Source organism: Plodia interpunctella, chromosome 12, assembly GCF_027563975.2.
Source record: "Plodia interpunctella isolate USDA-ARS_2022_Savannah chromosome 12, ilPloInte3.2, whole genome shotgun sequence".
Lineage (NCBI taxonomy): Eukaryota > Metazoa > Arthropoda > Insecta > Lepidoptera > Pyralidae > Plodia > Plodia interpunctella.
In genome coordinates, this window is record NC_071305.1 from 6,085,506 (window position 1) to 6,105,454 (window position 19,949).

Here is a 19,949-nt window from a genome sequence, read left to right on the forward strand (position 1 = left end):
CATTTAAAATAATGCTTTAGTACTTATATGTATGTACTGCTCATTATTTTGAAAACAAATTAACCACGTTAAACATTTCAAAAGATAAAATCAATTGGAATGAAATATTAATTGTAGTTTATCGCGGCTCATCCGATAGAAATAAATGGCTGAACACAAACAATAAAATCAATTACCCCGATTCCAGTGTCAATTAAACAATATTAAGAGTTTGTTTTTAAGTAACTTGATAACGTCCACTAATTGGATTCTAAATGAAGCCAGTCAAACAGTCTCACGATCTCCGATCGCCTTTCTGCTGCGCCCTTGAAAAAGTACAAACATAGATTCTAAAGGTATGTTTGTTTGCTTTTCACGTTCCCATAATGCCTTACCTTCAAGTATTTGGTGAAACGCCCACTAACACTTATTTTTTCAATTGACACTGGGTGAATAAACGCTCACTTTAAAAAGTCTTTAATGTTTTAAAACAAAAAACGCGTTCACTGGCAGGTACGTATGACACGAACTGACTAATTGTTTTACCACAGATAAGAGCTGATAAAAATATAGTTCTAGTGACGTCGCCCTTGGATGAACTTGTACTAATGTGATTTACTCGGATTTACATCGTAGTCCGTACTTGTATGGAGTATTGATCTTTTGTATTCAACACTAAAACTCAATTAGGTACTGTTGTTATACGAATGGTATATAGAGTTCTAGGCTCCTGAATAGATCTCAGCAATTACTAGGCATAATTTCTTGGCATATTCTACGAAAGCATTTCTAATGATAAAATGTCTTCTAAAATACAGTTCATCTATAATTAAAATATGAATCGATCTCGTGTTGTAATTACTGAAGCAACATATCAACTAACTATAGTTCCGATAACTTTAGGAGTTCATTCTCAAGACGAGCCTCTTTCTCACGTTAGTTCTCTTACAATTTTTCAGATAAAAGTATAGTTCAACGTTGAAAAGATTGACAACGTAACTAAAATACATACAATCGAGACCATAACTCTATCATATTTACAACTAACTATGGGTACAATTCTGACAAATTAATTTCAGATAACATGGGAATGGATCCTTGAAACATACACATTTAAAATAATGCTTTAGTACTTATATGTATGTACTGCTACACAACACACTGCTGCAACTATACACAAATCTATGCAAATTGTGTGACTCATAAGTGGTTTTAGTTTTAACCTAATCAATCCATGTAATCGATTCAGATTTATTACCAATTTATGAACTAACCAATAGGCAAGAAGCATTTTATTTGTAGAAGCACGTGTTGTTATTTTATTGTATAAAATAACTGCGACGAATTTGTGTGCAAGTTAGTATAAGTTTAAATAAATTTATGAGGTTAAACATACATAAAACGTTTGCCTGAGTGGTAATGGAATGCAAAATGGGGTAAGATGTAATATAATCAGTTCAAAAACAGATGTGTTTAAAGTTATTTCTAGAATATTATATCAACTTAACCACGAGGTACACCTACTGGTGTTAGCCGCCAAATGGTCCGGGATATAGTAAAAGCACTTCCTAGTCTTAGGTGAAGTAAAAGCATTGTGTCGTAATGATCTACTCGACCAAACTATGATTCCTATCTCTGGCAGCAATAGCAGCAGTCTACAAATGTATGTGTGTTTATACTAAGTAAATGAATGTAGACTGGAAATAATTTCAACATACATTTTGAAGAACGCAATAACAATTACTTAGCATCAAAAAAATTAAATTCATCATCGTCACCAAAAATCACGAAAATAGAGCTAAACGTTCTCGGTACCAATGCTACGAAGCCTTCCTTTTTGATAAATAAGAAGGATAACCCATGATCCACCACGCAAGACTAATGTGGACTAGGGAACATCGAGGATGCATGAAAGCAATTTAATATAGTAAGGTGATACATAACGATAACTAAATATAGTTGTAAAAACTTTACATAAAGAGTTAATGAGAGAGAAAATATATGATTGCCTAAATCACATGGATTTATTCGAAGCGTAAGCTGGATTCACAACCGAAACTAGCAACTGGAGAGTTGCCCTCGTAAACACTAATTAAATGCCCCTGACAAATGATACCCTCATTAGAGTAACCGGTGGAACAAATTAAGAGCATTTCAGAAACGACATTTCTTGTATATACCTGAAGATAAGTACTACCTACTTCAATGTAAATAAATACAGGAATTGCCTCTAATTTTATTTTAAGACTAGTAGCTACAACAAAATGATAAACAAGAAGGAGTAAACTTGTAACAATTTACAAGGTCGAAGTTAAAATTTTCCATTGGTCGTCCTAATTATGTTCCTTGCCTCATGTATCGATAATATTTTTTCATTTTACATTTCTATCAATATATCTTGCTTAACTATATAACTTCATATAAGTACTATAATTATGTTGGTAGTTAGTACCTTGTATTATAGTTGCTTGGATGTCGAAATAATTAAGAAAAAAAGTAATAAATAGTGTTTTGGATAAGTGAATATTTCGGATGAAACGACTTGTTAATTCGGGATGCTAAGTTTAACATGCGATTAACACACGTAATTTCACAGAAGTCCTGCTTCCACACGCTGGTTAATTTCAGCATTTCCTAAAGGGTCATTCTGTTCCGTGTAGTGGGAAATTGGGAATTGTGCCGCAAAATTGTGATAACTAACGTGTTTGGACTTTTAACTAGTTTATGCTGTGATTTGTTATCTCCAAAATTGTATTTTACATATGTAAAATACAATTTGATGAGCAAATTTTGATGACGATTCAAAAGCTTATCAAGATTTTTTTGTTTTAGTAGATCTTTCTTGACATCACTTATTATGATTTCTTCGTCTGCTAGGATAACAAGTGATGGCAAATATTATTACGTGAAAAAGAAAGATCAACTAAAACAAAAAAATCTTGACAAGCTTTTAATCGCAGTCAAAATTTGCTCATCAAGCAACTGACCAACGGATATGCTATTAGGAATAAGTTTGAAGGAACGTACTTCATGTGAAGTATGTACTTCATACTTCTATAAACAACGTGAAATGGCCAACAAATGTAATAGCTGACTTGAAACTGGTTAATTTTTTTTAAAATGGCCATGATTCGTGATACAGTAGAAGGTTGCAAACCATCAAGTCATCGTCGGAAGTGAGCCTGGGAACAAAAAAACTGTTCTTAAACCAATAACGTCGGTATCCCACCCACCATTGTCCGACGACAATCAGACTCATCGGTTCCCACGATTGTGAGGTTTTTATTCAGGCTTGCGAGGAAGCTATAGTTCATCTAGCATTGTTATACCTATTGGTCCATGATTATGGCAAAAGTTGTGAAGTATGTTATAAAATTGTATAAATTTATAATTGCAGTATAAAACTACTACAAAAAAATAATAATAGCGACTATTATTTGCGCTGCGAACACAATTTTTTATGTTGATGTTCACTAGTCTTTCCTGCAATCGAGGAATGGTATTCGTTGATATTAGCCCACTTGTCTGAGGCATATTTTAAACAGAGCTAGCCAGAAAATATTCTGATGTCTAACTCGACATTCGATCAGTTAAGCGCGATATAGTTATAATAACAAAAAGTGAAATCATGAAAACAATCCTGATACACAAAAAAAAAATAATTCATAGAATTGTCTAAACATAAAATAAAGAAATTCCTGTAGAAACACGTCATTATAACATTCGCAGCCGGCAACGTAGATGTGCTGAATCACGGATTGGCTAACGAGAGAAACTTACATTTGGACAAGAAAGCGAAAGATGGTATTATTGACTCACTCACAATATATGAACCAATAATACTAAGTATTAATTAAAGTAATAATATAATAGTTTTAGAAAACCCTTTGATATTCATTCCTTTGCAAAACTACGATCGTATTTATAGTTCACCGTATTAGACAAAATGGTTTTGACTTGTTATAATAAATTATGTAACTGGAGATCTAAATTGTAAACATGATGGGACTAAGTGCTCACATCATGTCATTTACCTATCTCGATTCAAACTATCATGAATTTTAGGATGTATTCAAATAATACGTCAATTTACATACGTGTTAACGTAGTAACTTTTATAAGCACGTGAATGGTGTGTCTTATCGAACAATCAAGTGATTCAAGGCTGCAATATTCTATTAAAACTACACGAGAGAATCGATGTCAAAATTTCCGGGTCAACGTAAGACATTCTGCCAGTCTAGACATAGGTGATAGACAGTAATATCTTCAGTCTCAATAGACTGAACATATTATTCAGATGGTTTGGGCCAGGGTTGCCAAAAGAAAGGTAATTAGTAGTAAAAAAACTATGTGTTGTCTTTTTTGCAGACAGATTTCTGTTTGCAATATGCTCTTGATTTGTTAATGTAAAAAAATAACTCAATAATAATTGTGTAATTTACCACACGTGCCACATACATTTGGAACATCTCAACGAGTTTTACCTTATGCACCCGATGTCGTCACTTTATTCTACAATTTTTTCCTTATTCACCCGATTTTTAATTCGACGATTTTTAATTAGTCATCGACTATAATTTTGAATTCGTATACTCCTCGCGCAACCTATTGTTTATACTTAACATACTTTTTTGGTAATAATAGGTATTTTCTTAATTCTTCCAAAATATATTAATTTTGAAGAATTAAGAAAATACCTAATACAATCGAATGTGTACAGAATACTGGTTTTCGGATGAATAAAGAAATTGGTAGTAACCTCATCGGGTGAAACAACCCAGCTCAACGTACCTATTCGAGTACCTCTCTATGCTTGAGATAGCCCAGCACGTCATTTCCAGGCGGAACGTACGTAACAATACATCTCGCCTGAGAGAAAGTGTGGAAAGTAGAAATAATGTTTTATTGCCATTTTATTCTAGTTATGCTAGTTCTTAACTAACTTCAGTTGAATAACTAGAATAACTTTCTTCAAGTTAGTCGAACGAACTTATTTTAAAATTATTGATTGTTTAAAATCCATCATGTGTGTGTTTATTTGTTATAAGATTGGTTTCTGACAGTTTCAGTATATAGTATTCTTTATTATATCTTTTAACCTTTAAATAAATATATAAATATAAATATATTAGGACAAATCACACAGATTGAGCTAGCCCCAAAGTAAGTTCGAGACTTGTGTTATGGGATACTAACTCAACGATACTATATTTTATAACAAATACATATATAGATAAACATCCAAGACCCGGGACAATCAGAAAAAGATCATTTTCCATCATGACCCGACCGGGGATCGAACCTGGGACCTCTCGGTTCAGTGGCAAGAACTTTACCACTGCGCCACCGAGGTCGTCAAATCTTCAAATCGTCAAATCTTTCATCGCATGAATATTTTTAGCGTAAAATAATTAAGTGCAGGAAACCTGTGCTTAATTAATTTTACACTATGTTTTCCTTCATTAAAAGCTTGTGGTGATCGATAAAAACTGTACATGGATAGGATTCGAACTTGGGACTTTTCCGACATATACGACTGGACCTCCATAACTTCTATCTCCTTCATTTGTTAGATAAGAATCATCAAAAGCCAGCCATAAGCCGCGACAACCGGTATCACACAATTTCATTTGAATGTAAGTCTCGTCTACCAACTCGTCATTATAGTACATACCTCGGGTGCGGCGAGTGTGGGCGTCGGCGTGCGACGTTCATACAATGGAGGTGATGGAATGTTGAGAGAACTTGGCGATGGTATATATCCCAGGTATAATTAGACAATTTCAACCTCTTTCCGCGTGGGTTGCGAGCACTGTTCTTCTAAGCTGCAAAACGGTTTCTGACACGACTAACATTTGACGGGTTTCCTTTGCCATCATTTTAATTTTGGTAAATTTCCTATTTTAATCTACAAACAATTTGTTATGTCGTGTAGTGAAATACTACCAACAAACTACTAGTACTATCAAAAATGATTTCATGCTATTAGTAAAGAATGTGTGCTTGTCGCTTGTATATGCAAAAAATAATAAAATTAAATGAACTTTGTACTTCATTTTAGCGAATTAGTTTAAATTGAAAACATATTATTAGACTTTGATCGCAGCGATTTGTTGTTTAGCAAATATCTGACCACTGCGATCAGCAAATAGTTGGCATCAAAATAATGCTTCATCATTCAAATAATCAAAATCATACATTTTTTATCTTGTTTACAAAAAGGTATCTTGGTGATGGAATGTTACAATTTGGTAATTCATATCTGCATTCTGCTTTCTTGAGAAAGTAAGGTTGTCATATAAATAATTAATGTTAATTACAACAATACATCTCGAGATCATTGTTGAACATTACGATAAAACTAATTACAAACATACTAGAGAGACTACTCCTGTCGCCATTCGAACAATTACAATAATAAAACAAACGTGGACACCGTAACTTGTAGTATGATAACAGATATTAAAAGAAACAATACCCACCTAATGTTTACATTTCGAATGACATTGTGTGGTTGAACTTGCAATGCGATGCGCTTCGATAGAAAAATCACTTACTTAATCTGAGGAAAAATATTAATAATTTGAAATGTACATACATACATATTATCACGCCCACATACATACATCTTTCCCATGGAGGTAGGCAGAGACTAAGGATTTTCACTCGCCACGATCCTGACAAATCTCACTCGCTTCCTCTACATATAGGCTCATCCTCTTTTCATGCATGCTTTTTTACAGAAAATGGTATATATTTATATATATTTTATGTATTATCAACTGATTTTAGCGTTCTTTTTTAACATTACTATTATTGTTCTTATTTTTATTTGTATTTAAGTTGTTCTCGATGGAGTGACTTATAAGTTGATAATAAATAAAAGCCACTCCATGCGTAATAATAAATATTTTTCCAACGTGGTGCAAGTATGGTGTAAAATATACACCTTACACTTGGAATTAAAGCCTCCAGACATATTATATTGCTGTAACGGAACGCGGCAGGCGTCAGATGTCTCGTCCAGTGGTAAGGGGATACATTCACATGAGGTTCGTTACCAAGCCGAGGTTAAGTGTCTTTTTTTTGATGCGCTAATCATGTTAGGATTGGATGTACCAGTTATGTTTGTTATTCAATCTCGTAAAATCCATTCAGTCGGGATGGATTTCGATTAAATTGGGCACACGCACTCAGAAAATTTAATTCGAAATAGCAAAAAGTACAAATTTTCGAAGATTCTACGGCTGCGGAGCAATCTATATAGTATACATTTAATTTATCTTAATTTTACATATCACTTAGATATAATCGTATATATATTATATTGTGAAAATTGAAATATTATAAGTATTTTATGTATTTATCCTTGGTTAAGTTAATAAGTATTCCACAAATTTATCATAAACTGAACGATTATGGTAAACAGCGTAAGTAGTTGCCATTTCTGGAAAAGCGTGGTAGGCATCATAACAAAAATATTTTCTAGATATTACAATCTGTTTACACGAGAACTTCGCTTATTTATTTGACATTTCATTAGGTGACCTTTCTACATAATCCTACATTCTAACATTAAACCTACCTACATAGAAAATGGGAATAAATTATTACATTTTTAAGCACCCACTTGGTTTTCATTACATAGTCTGTAAGAACACTAACAGTCCAAAGACATGAAATGTCGTAAAAAAAGAAAACACAAATGTATACTCCATGTGATGATAACTCAAAGCACAAATAAAAAAATGTGCCTTTTAGTTGATTACTATTTTTACGAATTTATTAAATTTTTTAACAATTTTAATTTTAGGACAAATTTAGGAAAGAAAAGACAATTATGCACCGACCTTATCTGAAATGGAATTTGGTACGGGACGAGTAGAAGAAGTACTTATCAAATAAAAAAACAATCGTCATCTCAAAAATGTATCGAATTCAGAAAGTTCCCTAGTCCTCTCTCTCTATATACTTTTAGCAAATTATCATTTTTTTTCTTTCAACCCACAGGTTCCTAATCGATTCTAATTTTAACTGAACCACAATCTGCAAGATTGTCTTATAAAGTGTCACTTCTGTAGCTCTCTTCAACCTAGGAAAAGAACACTTCGACCGATAAGCAAGCTTTGTTTACAGTGCCATCGTGTGAACACGCCTAGATTCCTACTCAGGAATGTTAAGAAGACTTAAGAATTCCCATTTCATTAAAGCAATGGCTTTAGCAGAAAATGTTCTGCGACAGTTTTGACGAGTTCCAATGGCACACTATATAAATTCATAGAGAGTAAGAGTGATGAAAGATCTGATTTGACAAGAAACACATATGTCAAGAAAATACTGCATTGCATACATAATAATATGTATTATGTAAACAACATAAATTATCATTATTATAACAAAACAATACGTCTTGCTTTCGTTGAACTAAAACATCATGAAAACAATTTTAACTTTAGTTGATTTGTTGGAGTTGTGGAGTTTTACTACAATTTTGACATGGAGATGGAGACTACATCAATCAATATATTTTCAATATTGAATTAGAAACAATATTTATTTATAATAAGTAAATGTTATGTTTTATATCTACAAATTCTAATTAAACTAATAGGAAGAATCGTAACGTCTGCAGGTTTTATTAGAGTAAGCTTGTCACATTGTTCTAACTCTCTACTGGTTGTTTAAATGTTATTATATTTAATTGTTTAATTGGTACCCTTATGTGAAAGAGTTATTTTAAATTATACTCACGCCATTAATAATAACATGTGGGAAAACTGCTGCCCTAGACCTTTATTACTTGCAGTAAGACACACAGATGGTCAAGAAAAGGTTTGATTTGTAAAAATATTAGAATTTTTTACATTGGCATCTATGGGTCTCTTACAACCATCTGACGCAAGTGTTAAATATCGTCTTTGATTATTATTTTATTTGCAATCGCAACAAAGAGTTGTGTATGTTAATGATACTCTTTCACTGAGAGAAATCGCAAATTGAATAAACACGAACTATATAATAAAGTGACTTGAATTCATAGTATTAGCAGCTTAGATCAGACATATACTCGTAATAGCGGATTCAATTATGTTTTCTATTCTTTCGAGTTTGTTTTGTCGAATACCCGCCTGACTACTTTTAATTGAATCAAGAATAACTTCAACAAACATTTGATGGACCGACCACGACGGCAGTGGACCAAATTATGTCCACAACAACAATTTTACGGTTTTTACGACCGAAACTAAAACATGTAATATAAAACAATAGAGGTCCAGAATAAAAAGAGGTTTCTTCCGAAACGACCGTTACGTCATCACAAAATTGGTTACCTGTGTTTTTTTTTTCGTATTGGGAATCCACACAGATTACTGTGGCATGCCGAGACGTGAGTTTTTTTTCGTTCCGTGAATGAGCCTTCTTTGTTGATGTTTTGGGAAAGGTAAAAATTTGTGCGGCACTGCCAAATTCTTCGTGAGAACTTCTCTCGTCCGAATCAAATAGCACGTAAGTAATCATTATTATATTGTTGTATTGTTGTGTACAGGAAGTTATGTACGTTTTTCTGTTACAAAATTCTTACTTTCTTAATTTCGTGTTACTTTTGTTTCATAATATGTTAGTTAATTTCTGTTTCCGCCATTTCTAATTGTCCGCCGCCGGTCAAACAATGTAACTGTCGTGACCATGGACTCATTCCACGCATTCTTTTGATCATTTTCCCGAATTTCTCACCTTGAGTTCTGTGATTCTAAAGAGAAAGCTTATATTAAGTAAATTCGTTTTATGATCATGTCACTTCATTATTACTCTAAGTATCTATACATAAATTAGCCTCTCGTGCCGGAAAAAAGTAAAGTTACTACACAAGATAATAACAAACGAGTCACGGCAAAGAATCTCATTTTTGTTTTTGTAAAATCACATACGCGTTCTCAGAATTCTGCGTAGATGAGGGTCTTTTGTACCACTTAATTCCTTAAGATATCGTATTTTAAATAGGTCCTTAAGTAGCTAGACGAAGGTATGCGTCGCTAATCGGTTTAAAAGAGATAAGGCGGCCGGCTAGTGCACTCCCATAACTATCAAGTAAAAAAGGGCGGTTGGAGTGGTAAAGGCTTTCAATTTTATAAATTTTAACGAGTGTAGAAAATAAATCTTTCGACTTCTTACTTTCAGATATTATTTTTATACAATTTCCTATAAATATATGTATGTAGTTACAAAACATTTAGAACAGATTAACTATATATTAAGAAGGTACGATCATCATATTTATGCAGCTGTTTTATTCATCGCATTGCAACGGGTTTTATTATAAAAGAAACAAGGCAACTCACATCGATCTGTAATTATCTATATTGATTAAAGAACAATCAAATCAAATTTTATATCTTTTTAAACATGACCTTACTACTAAATTAAAAGTCGTTGCGTGGTATGCACGAGATAGCAGACAAAGTGTGGACACAATACATTTTCCCAATTTCAATACAGACCCTGGCCTACCTATAAGGCTAAATATAAAATTGATATTGACTGGGTAACTATTATAAAACTCTAAACTTGCAATCAGAATTATGTTTTCTTTCCCTGAGTCGATAACGGCTTATTTATCTTACTTTGTTCTAAAAGTTGATACTACAATTCGATTCAATTGTGGAGCACTGTGTGGAGCTCAGCTGTATGTAATCGGATTTGTGAAATGTAGACTCAAAGAGATACCAAACTCAAGTCGATGTAAACTTAAAAACTTGGGATTTCAATCCGAATCCCGTCCATAATCCGACACCGAACTCGAATATTAAGGTGATCGCGGGAAATCCGAACGAGTTTCGAATACTGAATAGACCTATTGTCTTCGCCATTTCATAATCAGAACGACGGTTAATCAACTAGAAACGATAGAATATGATCTTTAATGCTATCAACTTAAATATCAATTTCATTTGGCAAATTCAAAAGCGGTGCACGTGAAGTTATGAGACAAGGAATGGGTGATTCTTCGAGACAACTTCGTCAGTTAACAATACCAGTTTTGATATAATTTCCGTTGTTATGAATGCTTTTACGTAAAAGGAAATTATAGCCGAGTATCTAGTTTAGTGGACTTGGCCGTTACTTTCCTTTCATTACTTACTTTATCTTTATTGGATGTACCTAAGTATGTAATTCGAATGGCTTAGAAGCTAGCAACTTACTTTGCTCCAAGAAATAATGTTTACCTATTAGTTGATACTATAGGTATTACGTTGTATTTATTTTACCCGTGAAAATTGACTGCGTCAAAGGAACATCAGTGCGGAATAATTATGCATATAAATTGCATTTCATCGAATGCCTTCGACAACTCGATAATTTAATTTACTGGGAAACAAGCTAATTGATTTCAATCCAAACAAGCGACATAAATTAATTGAATTGCGAATCAGTTTTAAGTTTAATTATAATTACGATACTTGTCCAATATAAATAGATACCTAAATACATAATGAATACGTTAATTGCCACAAATATCATTATATCTCAGTTTAAATTTATTTTCTTAAATTTCCTTAGCTAGCTGAAACCTACTGACTGATAATGACCACGACCCTCAGCCATAAGGAATACGAGGAGTTCTTTCTAGACAAGAGCAGAAAAGTAATATAACTGAGGTTATTAAGCACCAAGTATGAAGGGGCCGCATACCAAGACTCTGAGATTACAAGATATTAACGACCGTGTGGAGACCGCTTGAGGCAATAGTGAGATCGTGTGGAACCATCCTTATAATTTATACAAAGTTCCCGGTTGAGAAAGTTCGAAAAACTTTAGCCAGTCTTAGAGATAAAATAACTCTTAGTTTTCTGCTAGTGCTTAGATGAATGAGAAAAAATTGATTTATTTCACAATATAATAACTTGCTAAGGATTACATATAAAAGTTAAATGAATACGTAAATTGTATGTTCGTATTTGAACCCATGTTTTTCGATTCAGACAAATAAGAAGACGCTCATTAGAAGCAAGTAGAACAATCTTCACAAGAAATTACTATAATGTAATCACACAACTGTGCCGCTAATGCAATAAAAACAAAATTATGTCGCACTATATTCACACCTGAGCAAACTGAGCCTGAACATGATATTCATACATTAGTTACTACGACATAGTATATTAATGAGAATAACATTAATTTGATCTAGAATTCTTATGCTGTACCTAATACTTTATAAAAAAAATTATATTTACCTTTTGAACAATTGTTTGTAATGCATCCTGGGTATGATCAACATTTACCACTTTTTCCTCTGAACATATCACTGAACATAAGTCAAATTCACACAACACATCACTTCCAAATATATTTCACAACAAATTCATAGAAATATCAAACAAAACACAGGAATCCAGAAAATACCACAAGCAACACGTCTACCGGGCAGGTAAGTTTAAAAAATTCTAAATTCAAATAATAGGATGAACGCTCAAGCGCAAGGTTGCGCGGGAAAGAGAGGGAAAATACGGGTCCCACGATGCGCGGGCGCATAACAGGTGGGGGAAGGGACACAGGTAATACTACCCCACGGTTTCGAATAGACAACAAAAGGGTCAACTGTCGAAGTAAGCGAAAGTCTTTTAAAACCAACGGCAGCAAGTGTCACTCAGACAAGTGCCGGCGACGGACTGATCTACCTGTCGATACAGCAATATCTTCACGTACTCACTTGCTACCAAGACAAGGCTCTTACCATAGAATGTCGGCTAGATTCAAAGATTGATGGACATAAAACACTTGATGGAAATAAAAATAATACAGGCGAAACGTAGTATGTACACTCGAAATAATAATAAATACCACCAAACTGCGATAATACTATGTTTAGTAGGAGGTTGATATTGTTGTAATCGATACTAGGTATAATAGATTCATTCCACAACAAAACATATGGCTAGAGTAACATATGGCCAAGCAGATTATCAGGAAATATAATTCTTATTAGGCTGCATTGAATTACATAGTCAAACAAATACCAATTCTGCAATGTTTCATTCCCTTTTACTGCTCTCAGTTTTTTACTGCTCTCACGTGCATACTCGTATGTTACCCTTGGAAAATAAATGAATTATAATAGTTATCATATGAAATGATTCTACCAAGTCAACACCAGACATAATTCTAAAATGGATTCACATCATGGTTTAGCACACAATGACTTACTTTCTCAATATTATTAACTAGGTTTTGACCGCGGCTTCGCCCGCATTATGTTCTAGGGTAGCAGTTATTTTTCCGGAATGATAGGTACAGTATGTCCTTCTCAGTGCTTCAAACTATATGTATGCAAAATTTTAAAAAGATTGGTTAAGTAGAAAGAGCGTAACAAACAAACTTACTTTCGCATTTATAATATTAGTTAGGATTGTGTCAAATACAGAATTTATTATATTCTAATTTGTCAATATTTCCTGTAGCAAAACGTTTGTCTAAGTTATTCTCCTTGTAGACTGGAAATTCATAAATTCTTTCTTAGCCAATCCTCCTCCAAAAAACCAGTAAATAACTTTATAGCATAGAACATCAAATAAGTGGGTAAAGGTATGAAGAACTGACTACAATGATGTTTTTTTTTTTCTAGTTTATCTATCAACTAGAACAAACATATTATTACAGTATGGCTAACTGCACAAGAGATCTAAGAGCCAGTTAATTTTCCTGTCCGATGAATGAGACTGTCGTGAACAACGGATAGCGTCAATTATTGACGTGCAGTCACGTTATTTTCGCAATTATGTTGTGGTGATCTTGAGGATTATATCATTATGTGGCTTAGAAACACTGCTACAATCTATTTAAGATTGTAGCAGTGTTTCTGAAATTTTTGCATTCAATATTTTTTTCACATTGAAATTCTAAAAAAATCTCTAGATCAACGTATCATATCATTCCTATTATGTCAGTAATAATTACTATCAAATTTAAAAAAATACGATATAAAAAATAATAATCTCGTAACCAGAACTAGGCTGATTCATACACGCACTGATGTTAATTAGCTGATAATTATGACTAACTAGTTCAAAGAACGGCTTTATTTGCTAGCATACTGTACGTAGTTAGTAAAAATAAAGTCAGATAAGTTTTACTAACAAATCACTTTGACATCATCTTCATCACTTTGACTTTTAATTCCACATTGTATGAAAACTCTATTTCTGAACCCCTATAATGCGTTTCTTGTCTGATGCCAACATAAACTAAACATAATGTGCATAAATCCATTCTTAAAATTCTTGCATGGATAATCAGAAAACAACCTTCACTTGTTAAACGTAGTTTATTACCATGAAGAACGACAAAATGCGAGTTTTAGCGTGAGAAGTCTACACACAAATCATAGTGACTTAAAAGAAACAGGTATCACAAAGCGAAAGTCCGGAAAGAGAAACCGAAAATAATCAATCATTTAACAGCCATCCGATGTGTCAAAAGTATAAGATCTAGGATAGACATTTTTTGTTCGTAACAACTACGGACAAAATAATAAATAAGAACTTTGCAACTGTTGATCTAAAGAATCACCAGATTTTTCGGAAATGTTTCATAAGCGAAATAATTATTGGTGTGAAAATATTTGTGAATATGTAAATATGAGAGCACCAAACATAAGTTCCATACTATTACCTAGCCTGTCTAATTGCAATTTTATAACAAAATGACTCAAGGGGCCTCTCTGCAATATACAGCACTTTTTATAGTAAGATAGACGTAATACGGTATTCCCGCATGAAGAATAGAACAAACAGGATATGAATGCTAATTATCTGGTTGATTCCTTTAAACACATCGAAAATGTTCTTTAAATTGACGACAAAAATACATATGTGGAATTAGGAATTAGGATCTAAAAATAATCGTCTGATATTTTACAACCACCACTCGATTTACACATTTACATAGTTATTATGTCCCAAATTATATTTAAGAAGATTTAGAAGCTAGTTAAGTCAAAACCCATATATTATCTAGATAGTCTAGAGTCTAGCTAAGTTTTTATTGTGATAATCGACCCGAAAACATTAGGATGGAACACTATATTAAAGCGGCTTCGCCGGGTCTTATTGTATCACGGTATAATACAAAGGATTTGGGCAAATCCCTCACTATTCAGACGAAAAATAGTTTGTTTGATGTTCCTTTATGGGTGGAGAAAGAAGTTAGTTCTCATGTAAAAGATCATGACAACGATCTATCATTTGTTTACTAGGTGTATAGAATGCATAAAGCTGTAAAATTATAATCATACAGTAAGGATTTTTATTTCTTATCCTTGGACTAGACAATTCATTTTGGTCATTGATGTTACGGTTGTGGCAAATGTTATAGTTCGACCGTTTCTCAGCCGACCGATTTTCAGCTTTAGTTAAATGCATTGCTAATTTTTCAGTAATTTAATTACCTTGGACGCCTTGGTAGTGCTTGGTAGGGCCTTGGGGCTTCCCATTTCATTCACTTTTTGAGATCATTCTGTGACCCTTCATAAAAATTCGTAGATTTTATTTAATTTAAAAAGTAACTTCAACGATTTTAAATCACATACAAATAGAGGCAACAGAATTCAAAGACCGCCTATAGGAGATTCGTTGTCGGCCGATATTATCCGCGCGTCTAAACGGCAACCATAAAACGACCGTATGCGATGAGCATAAAATTTGAATTCCAGTAACCCAAACGATTACGTAATTTTATATGTTCACTGCTTCGCTATATTACGAGGATAAAGAACAGCGATGAGACTGGATCCCGTTTACTTAACATCCAAATGTCTCATTCGGTTCATTAAGTTCACGTTCTTTTTGATACTTACTTACCTGTTTTTCTGCTTCAAAGGTATACCTATTTGGAAACATCTTAGATTCGAAACGATATTACCAAGTATATTATTATTTTCGACCTAGCTCGTTGTGCAATATTATGTATCACGGTTGATATTGCTTGAAGTCTTAAAAAATATGATATGCATCTTTTCAAATTGAAAATATATAAAACTTACCCTTTCTCGCCTGGTCCTAGTTTATTGTTCTCCACAATAGCTGTAGCTCTGATCCGGTGGTCAGGCTGTTCGCCCAACAGTTTTTCACTTCGACCGTTATTCAAATGCTCCCTAGCAACACTGTAGGCGTCACTTTTACTAATATCTTTATCACTAGTCACTTCACTTTCTATTTGCACTTCACATTCCACTTTAATTTTTATACTTTTTTCACTTGAATCCTTTTCATGTTTCTCTGGTTCAACTTTTTCTTCTCTAATTTCTATAGCTTCTTTCTTCTTTTCCTGTATGCCGTTAGCAATAACGGGCGCCGGTTTGGCCTGCAAGGACTTGGGTTGTGATTTTGGAGAAGATATTGTGGGTTTGCTTTCTATGGCTCCGTTTTCGTTTATGGATGTTACATACACGGTAGAATTTGCTATGTAGCCGTTCAGTTCTTGTCTGTTTTCTGGCTGTGTTCGTTTTCTTTTGTTTAACTATAAATAAAAAGAAATACAATTATGTATATTTGTAAGTAATCAATTATTTGTAAGACATTGTAACTTGTACGGCGAAAAACATGATAATTGCTCTAGATTATTCGAACAGTGTGAACTTTTTAAGAACTGAATTTATCCAGTTTAATTGAGTAAAAACAAAGTGTGTGTTCTCTTTACGTTACAATTGAATATTGGATTAATAATATTATTTTCTTGCATCAGCTGGTAAATTTTATGTATCTACTCAAAACTAACAGCCATGCCTTTCATTAAATTTTAAATGTATCGCAGCAATATATCTCCCTCGTCCCAGCTCGACCCCAATTAACTCTGCACAAAAAAAAGCACTTGAGAATACGCAAATGCGGATTTTAAAAATGTGACAGGCAACAAGTGGTCTCGGAGACCCTTGAAATGATAATTGTGGTGTAACATAAGCTTTTGTATGAAATTATTTACGAAACAAAATATGGTAAATTAAATTGAATGGGCGTGAAGGGGAGAGAATTTTCTAAAAATTAAACAATAAACAATGATAAGTTTTTCTTTATAAATTTTATGTTATACTTAGATACATTTTTAAGATCAAAAGTGGAACAATCAGAGGATAATAACAATTATAGCGATAAGAGCAAATATTGTCATTAAGCTAGATACTAGTGCAAATTCCAAAAAAAATTATCTAAGTAGCATTTGGAGTTTCAGCGCAGCTTCGCAGTTTCGCTGTTCAAGCCATTTGAGAGTATTCTGAAAGTGGACTGGATCAAAAACACTGGAGCACGTAATGAAAGTAACAAATTGTAGGGACTGAGGCAAGAAACTATTATCAGGTTGTCACAACTCACGAACATTTCATTCGAGTGATTACTGTAATTATAGAAGTTAATAGTTATCCAAAAACTGACTAATGTAAATAGATAGCTATGACTCTGCTAGCCTGCCAATTTAATTTAAATTACAATACATATAAGAGAGATAGTGAAGCTATTAGGCATAAGAACAAAATCTATTCATCTATTGTTTTAGTTGAGTTGCATTACAAAAGACTCGAATATCAATAATTCTATAAATCACAAAGACAAGATAATTTGTTTGCTAAATTATGAGTTTACATTATTTACAATGTGGTGTTTAAAAGAATTGTTAATCCTACATGGTTCTTTGAAAAACAAGCGTTCTGGAACCGCTTCAGCTTATGTCTTAATACACCAAATTATGAGAAGAGACGACAGAGCTTCTTATGAAGTAGAGACAACGCCTTCATAGTACAATCAACATAGCGAAACAGTTACAGCATTAGTTACGAACTGTACAATATTTATGACTAAGATACCCACTTTGGCATTGAAAGGGCGGACTCAAGAGAGATTATATCAGAATTGTCTCCTATTGCTGTGTCGATATAGAATTGATGTTGTTTTATTGACTTGACTTGTTTTTTTGTCTTTTGTAACTCCTTTTTTATACGCTGACCGCAAACACCGCGTAATGTTGCGGAAAATATAAGAATAGATTTGTAAAAGTAGGCAATCAAAGAGACAATGTTTTTGCAAGTTATTTTGATATGGAGTACGTTGATGATTTGTTCCCTATACTTGAGAAGGTCTTTTTTTCTTAGGCATATTGTAAGCTATGTCATCATGTATTTATTATTTAATTGTTTATCAATACATATAATAAAATCGAAGAATTTTTATTTCAAATTCTTCATGGAATTTACTTCGTATAGATGACGAAAATATTGTTTTGGAAATTTTTGTCTGTCTGTCTGTTTGTCTGTCTGTCTCTCTGTCTCTCCGTCTGTCTGAACGCGCATCACTCGAAATGTACTGGACCGATTTGCTATTTGGTATTTGTGCTTTATATTTGGTATGTAATATGGTAATGGTCAGGTTCCCTTAAGATAATTGAAAAACTAATAATGAATCAAAAATACCTCGGAATCCCGGGTTAACATCTTATAGACATTTCATCCCGGAAAATGAGGAAAATTAAAATAACAATCCACGAAGACGATTTACTTTAAAATTTTGCAGAAAGAAAAAGGGGTGAAAACTTTAAAGTTCTACACCGTTGAAGTTAGGGACTTGAAAATTTGTATTTTGGTTGTTTACAATAAATTAATGTATAAGTGTATAAGTGTGTCAGATTTTTCTGATAATTAAGCCTCAACCTTCAAAAGGGGGGGTGAAAGATTGTATGGGACTTAATACTATGTTCAAGATAAAAAGCTGAAATTTCTTACTGACACTTACTTTTTGTAGTAAATAACAGTAATAGTAAATACAAAAAATCTTTAATTTACGTTTGTGGTTAATAAAAAACCGGGACGTAAAACGTCATGGAAAATGGGACGGCACGCGTTGCAGAAAGCGGCAGTAGGAGTCGGAGCGGGAAATGGGAAGGAGACACGTAGTGGGAAACGGGACGGGACACATTGCGAAAAACATGATGGCACAATATGTAGGAAACGGTACGGGATATCTACATTATATAGCAGGAAGCGAGATTGGACAAGTTTGCGGGACGAGACACGCAGCGGGAAACAAGAAATTGAACTAAAGATGAGAAAAAATGCGAATTTAAATCAGTTTTGAGTACGCGATAAAAAATTACTGAGATTTTGCTATGCAATTCACGCGGGCGAAGCCGCGGGCAAAAGCTATTTTTAATATAGATGATCAGTAGGCACTTACTGGGTAAATAAGGGCCTACTGATCATCGCTACACCAGGTAAGTAGATTTTTCTTGACCCAATTAGTTAGAACTTTGATTCTCCAAGCCAAATAAGCACGTTTCATTTTCGAAATCCCCTTCCTCCTGTGCAGTGTTAATGAGGCTAATAAAAAGGCGGTTGCTGTCGCTACTTATTGGTCAACAAATACTTAATTCTGAATGACATTTGGTCTAGCAATTCGGAAGACACGTTAAGCCCTTGGTCCCGGCTGTATTTGCAGTTGTTAAAACCCGCCAATAGTCGTGTGTAGTGGATTATGATCCAGTACTTTCAGTATTTATCCATCCATAAAGGTAGCCAGTGCCCTAGCAGTGGCGATATCAAAATAGCTCATCATTTGTAGAGATAATCACTGAGATAATTGACAATGTCAAAATTAACTTTTGGCTAAAATTTGGGGCCATAAAATGAAAAAGTGAAATGAAAGTGGTTGATGATGACAACATTACCTCTACAGACAGCTTGGACATGTCAACTGGGGTGATCCGCTTGAGCGCTGACAGCCGCTGCAGCCGCTGCCGAGCCTGCTCCTCCACCGCGATGAGAAAGGCATCCTGGATAATATTGTGCCCGATGTCCGATACTGCCGGCAAAAACAAAGATTTGTTTATTTATATAACCAAACTTGAAACGAAAGCATATCCAAATGTGGTAGGTTAGCATTTTGTGTCATTATTTATCTATGTATTTAACAGAGGATATTGAATAGTCA

The 19,949-nt window shown here is 33.7% G+C and overlaps 1 protein-coding gene across 5 annotated transcripts in view; it reads right to left on the reverse strand.

Moving 5' to 3' along the window:
* The window catches only part of sdt (stardust), a 103,383-nt gene that overhangs the window by 67,620 nt on the left and 15,814 nt on the right, over positions 1-19,949 (reverse strand). For 4 of the 5 annotated variants that reach the window (XM_053753019.1, XM_053753018.1, XM_053753021.1 and 1 more), the window contains 2 exons: positions 19,687-19,820; positions 16,022-16,497 (listed from right to left, as the gene is read on the reverse strand). In XM_053753019.1, the coding sequence (XP_053608994.1) occupies positions 16,022-16,497; positions 19,687-19,820 (610 nt within the window). Of the gene's footprint in view, positions 1-12,218; positions 12,650-16,021; positions 16,498-19,686; positions 19,821-19,949 lie in introns of those variants that run through there. The other variant, XM_053753022.1, reaches the window with a different exon arrangement.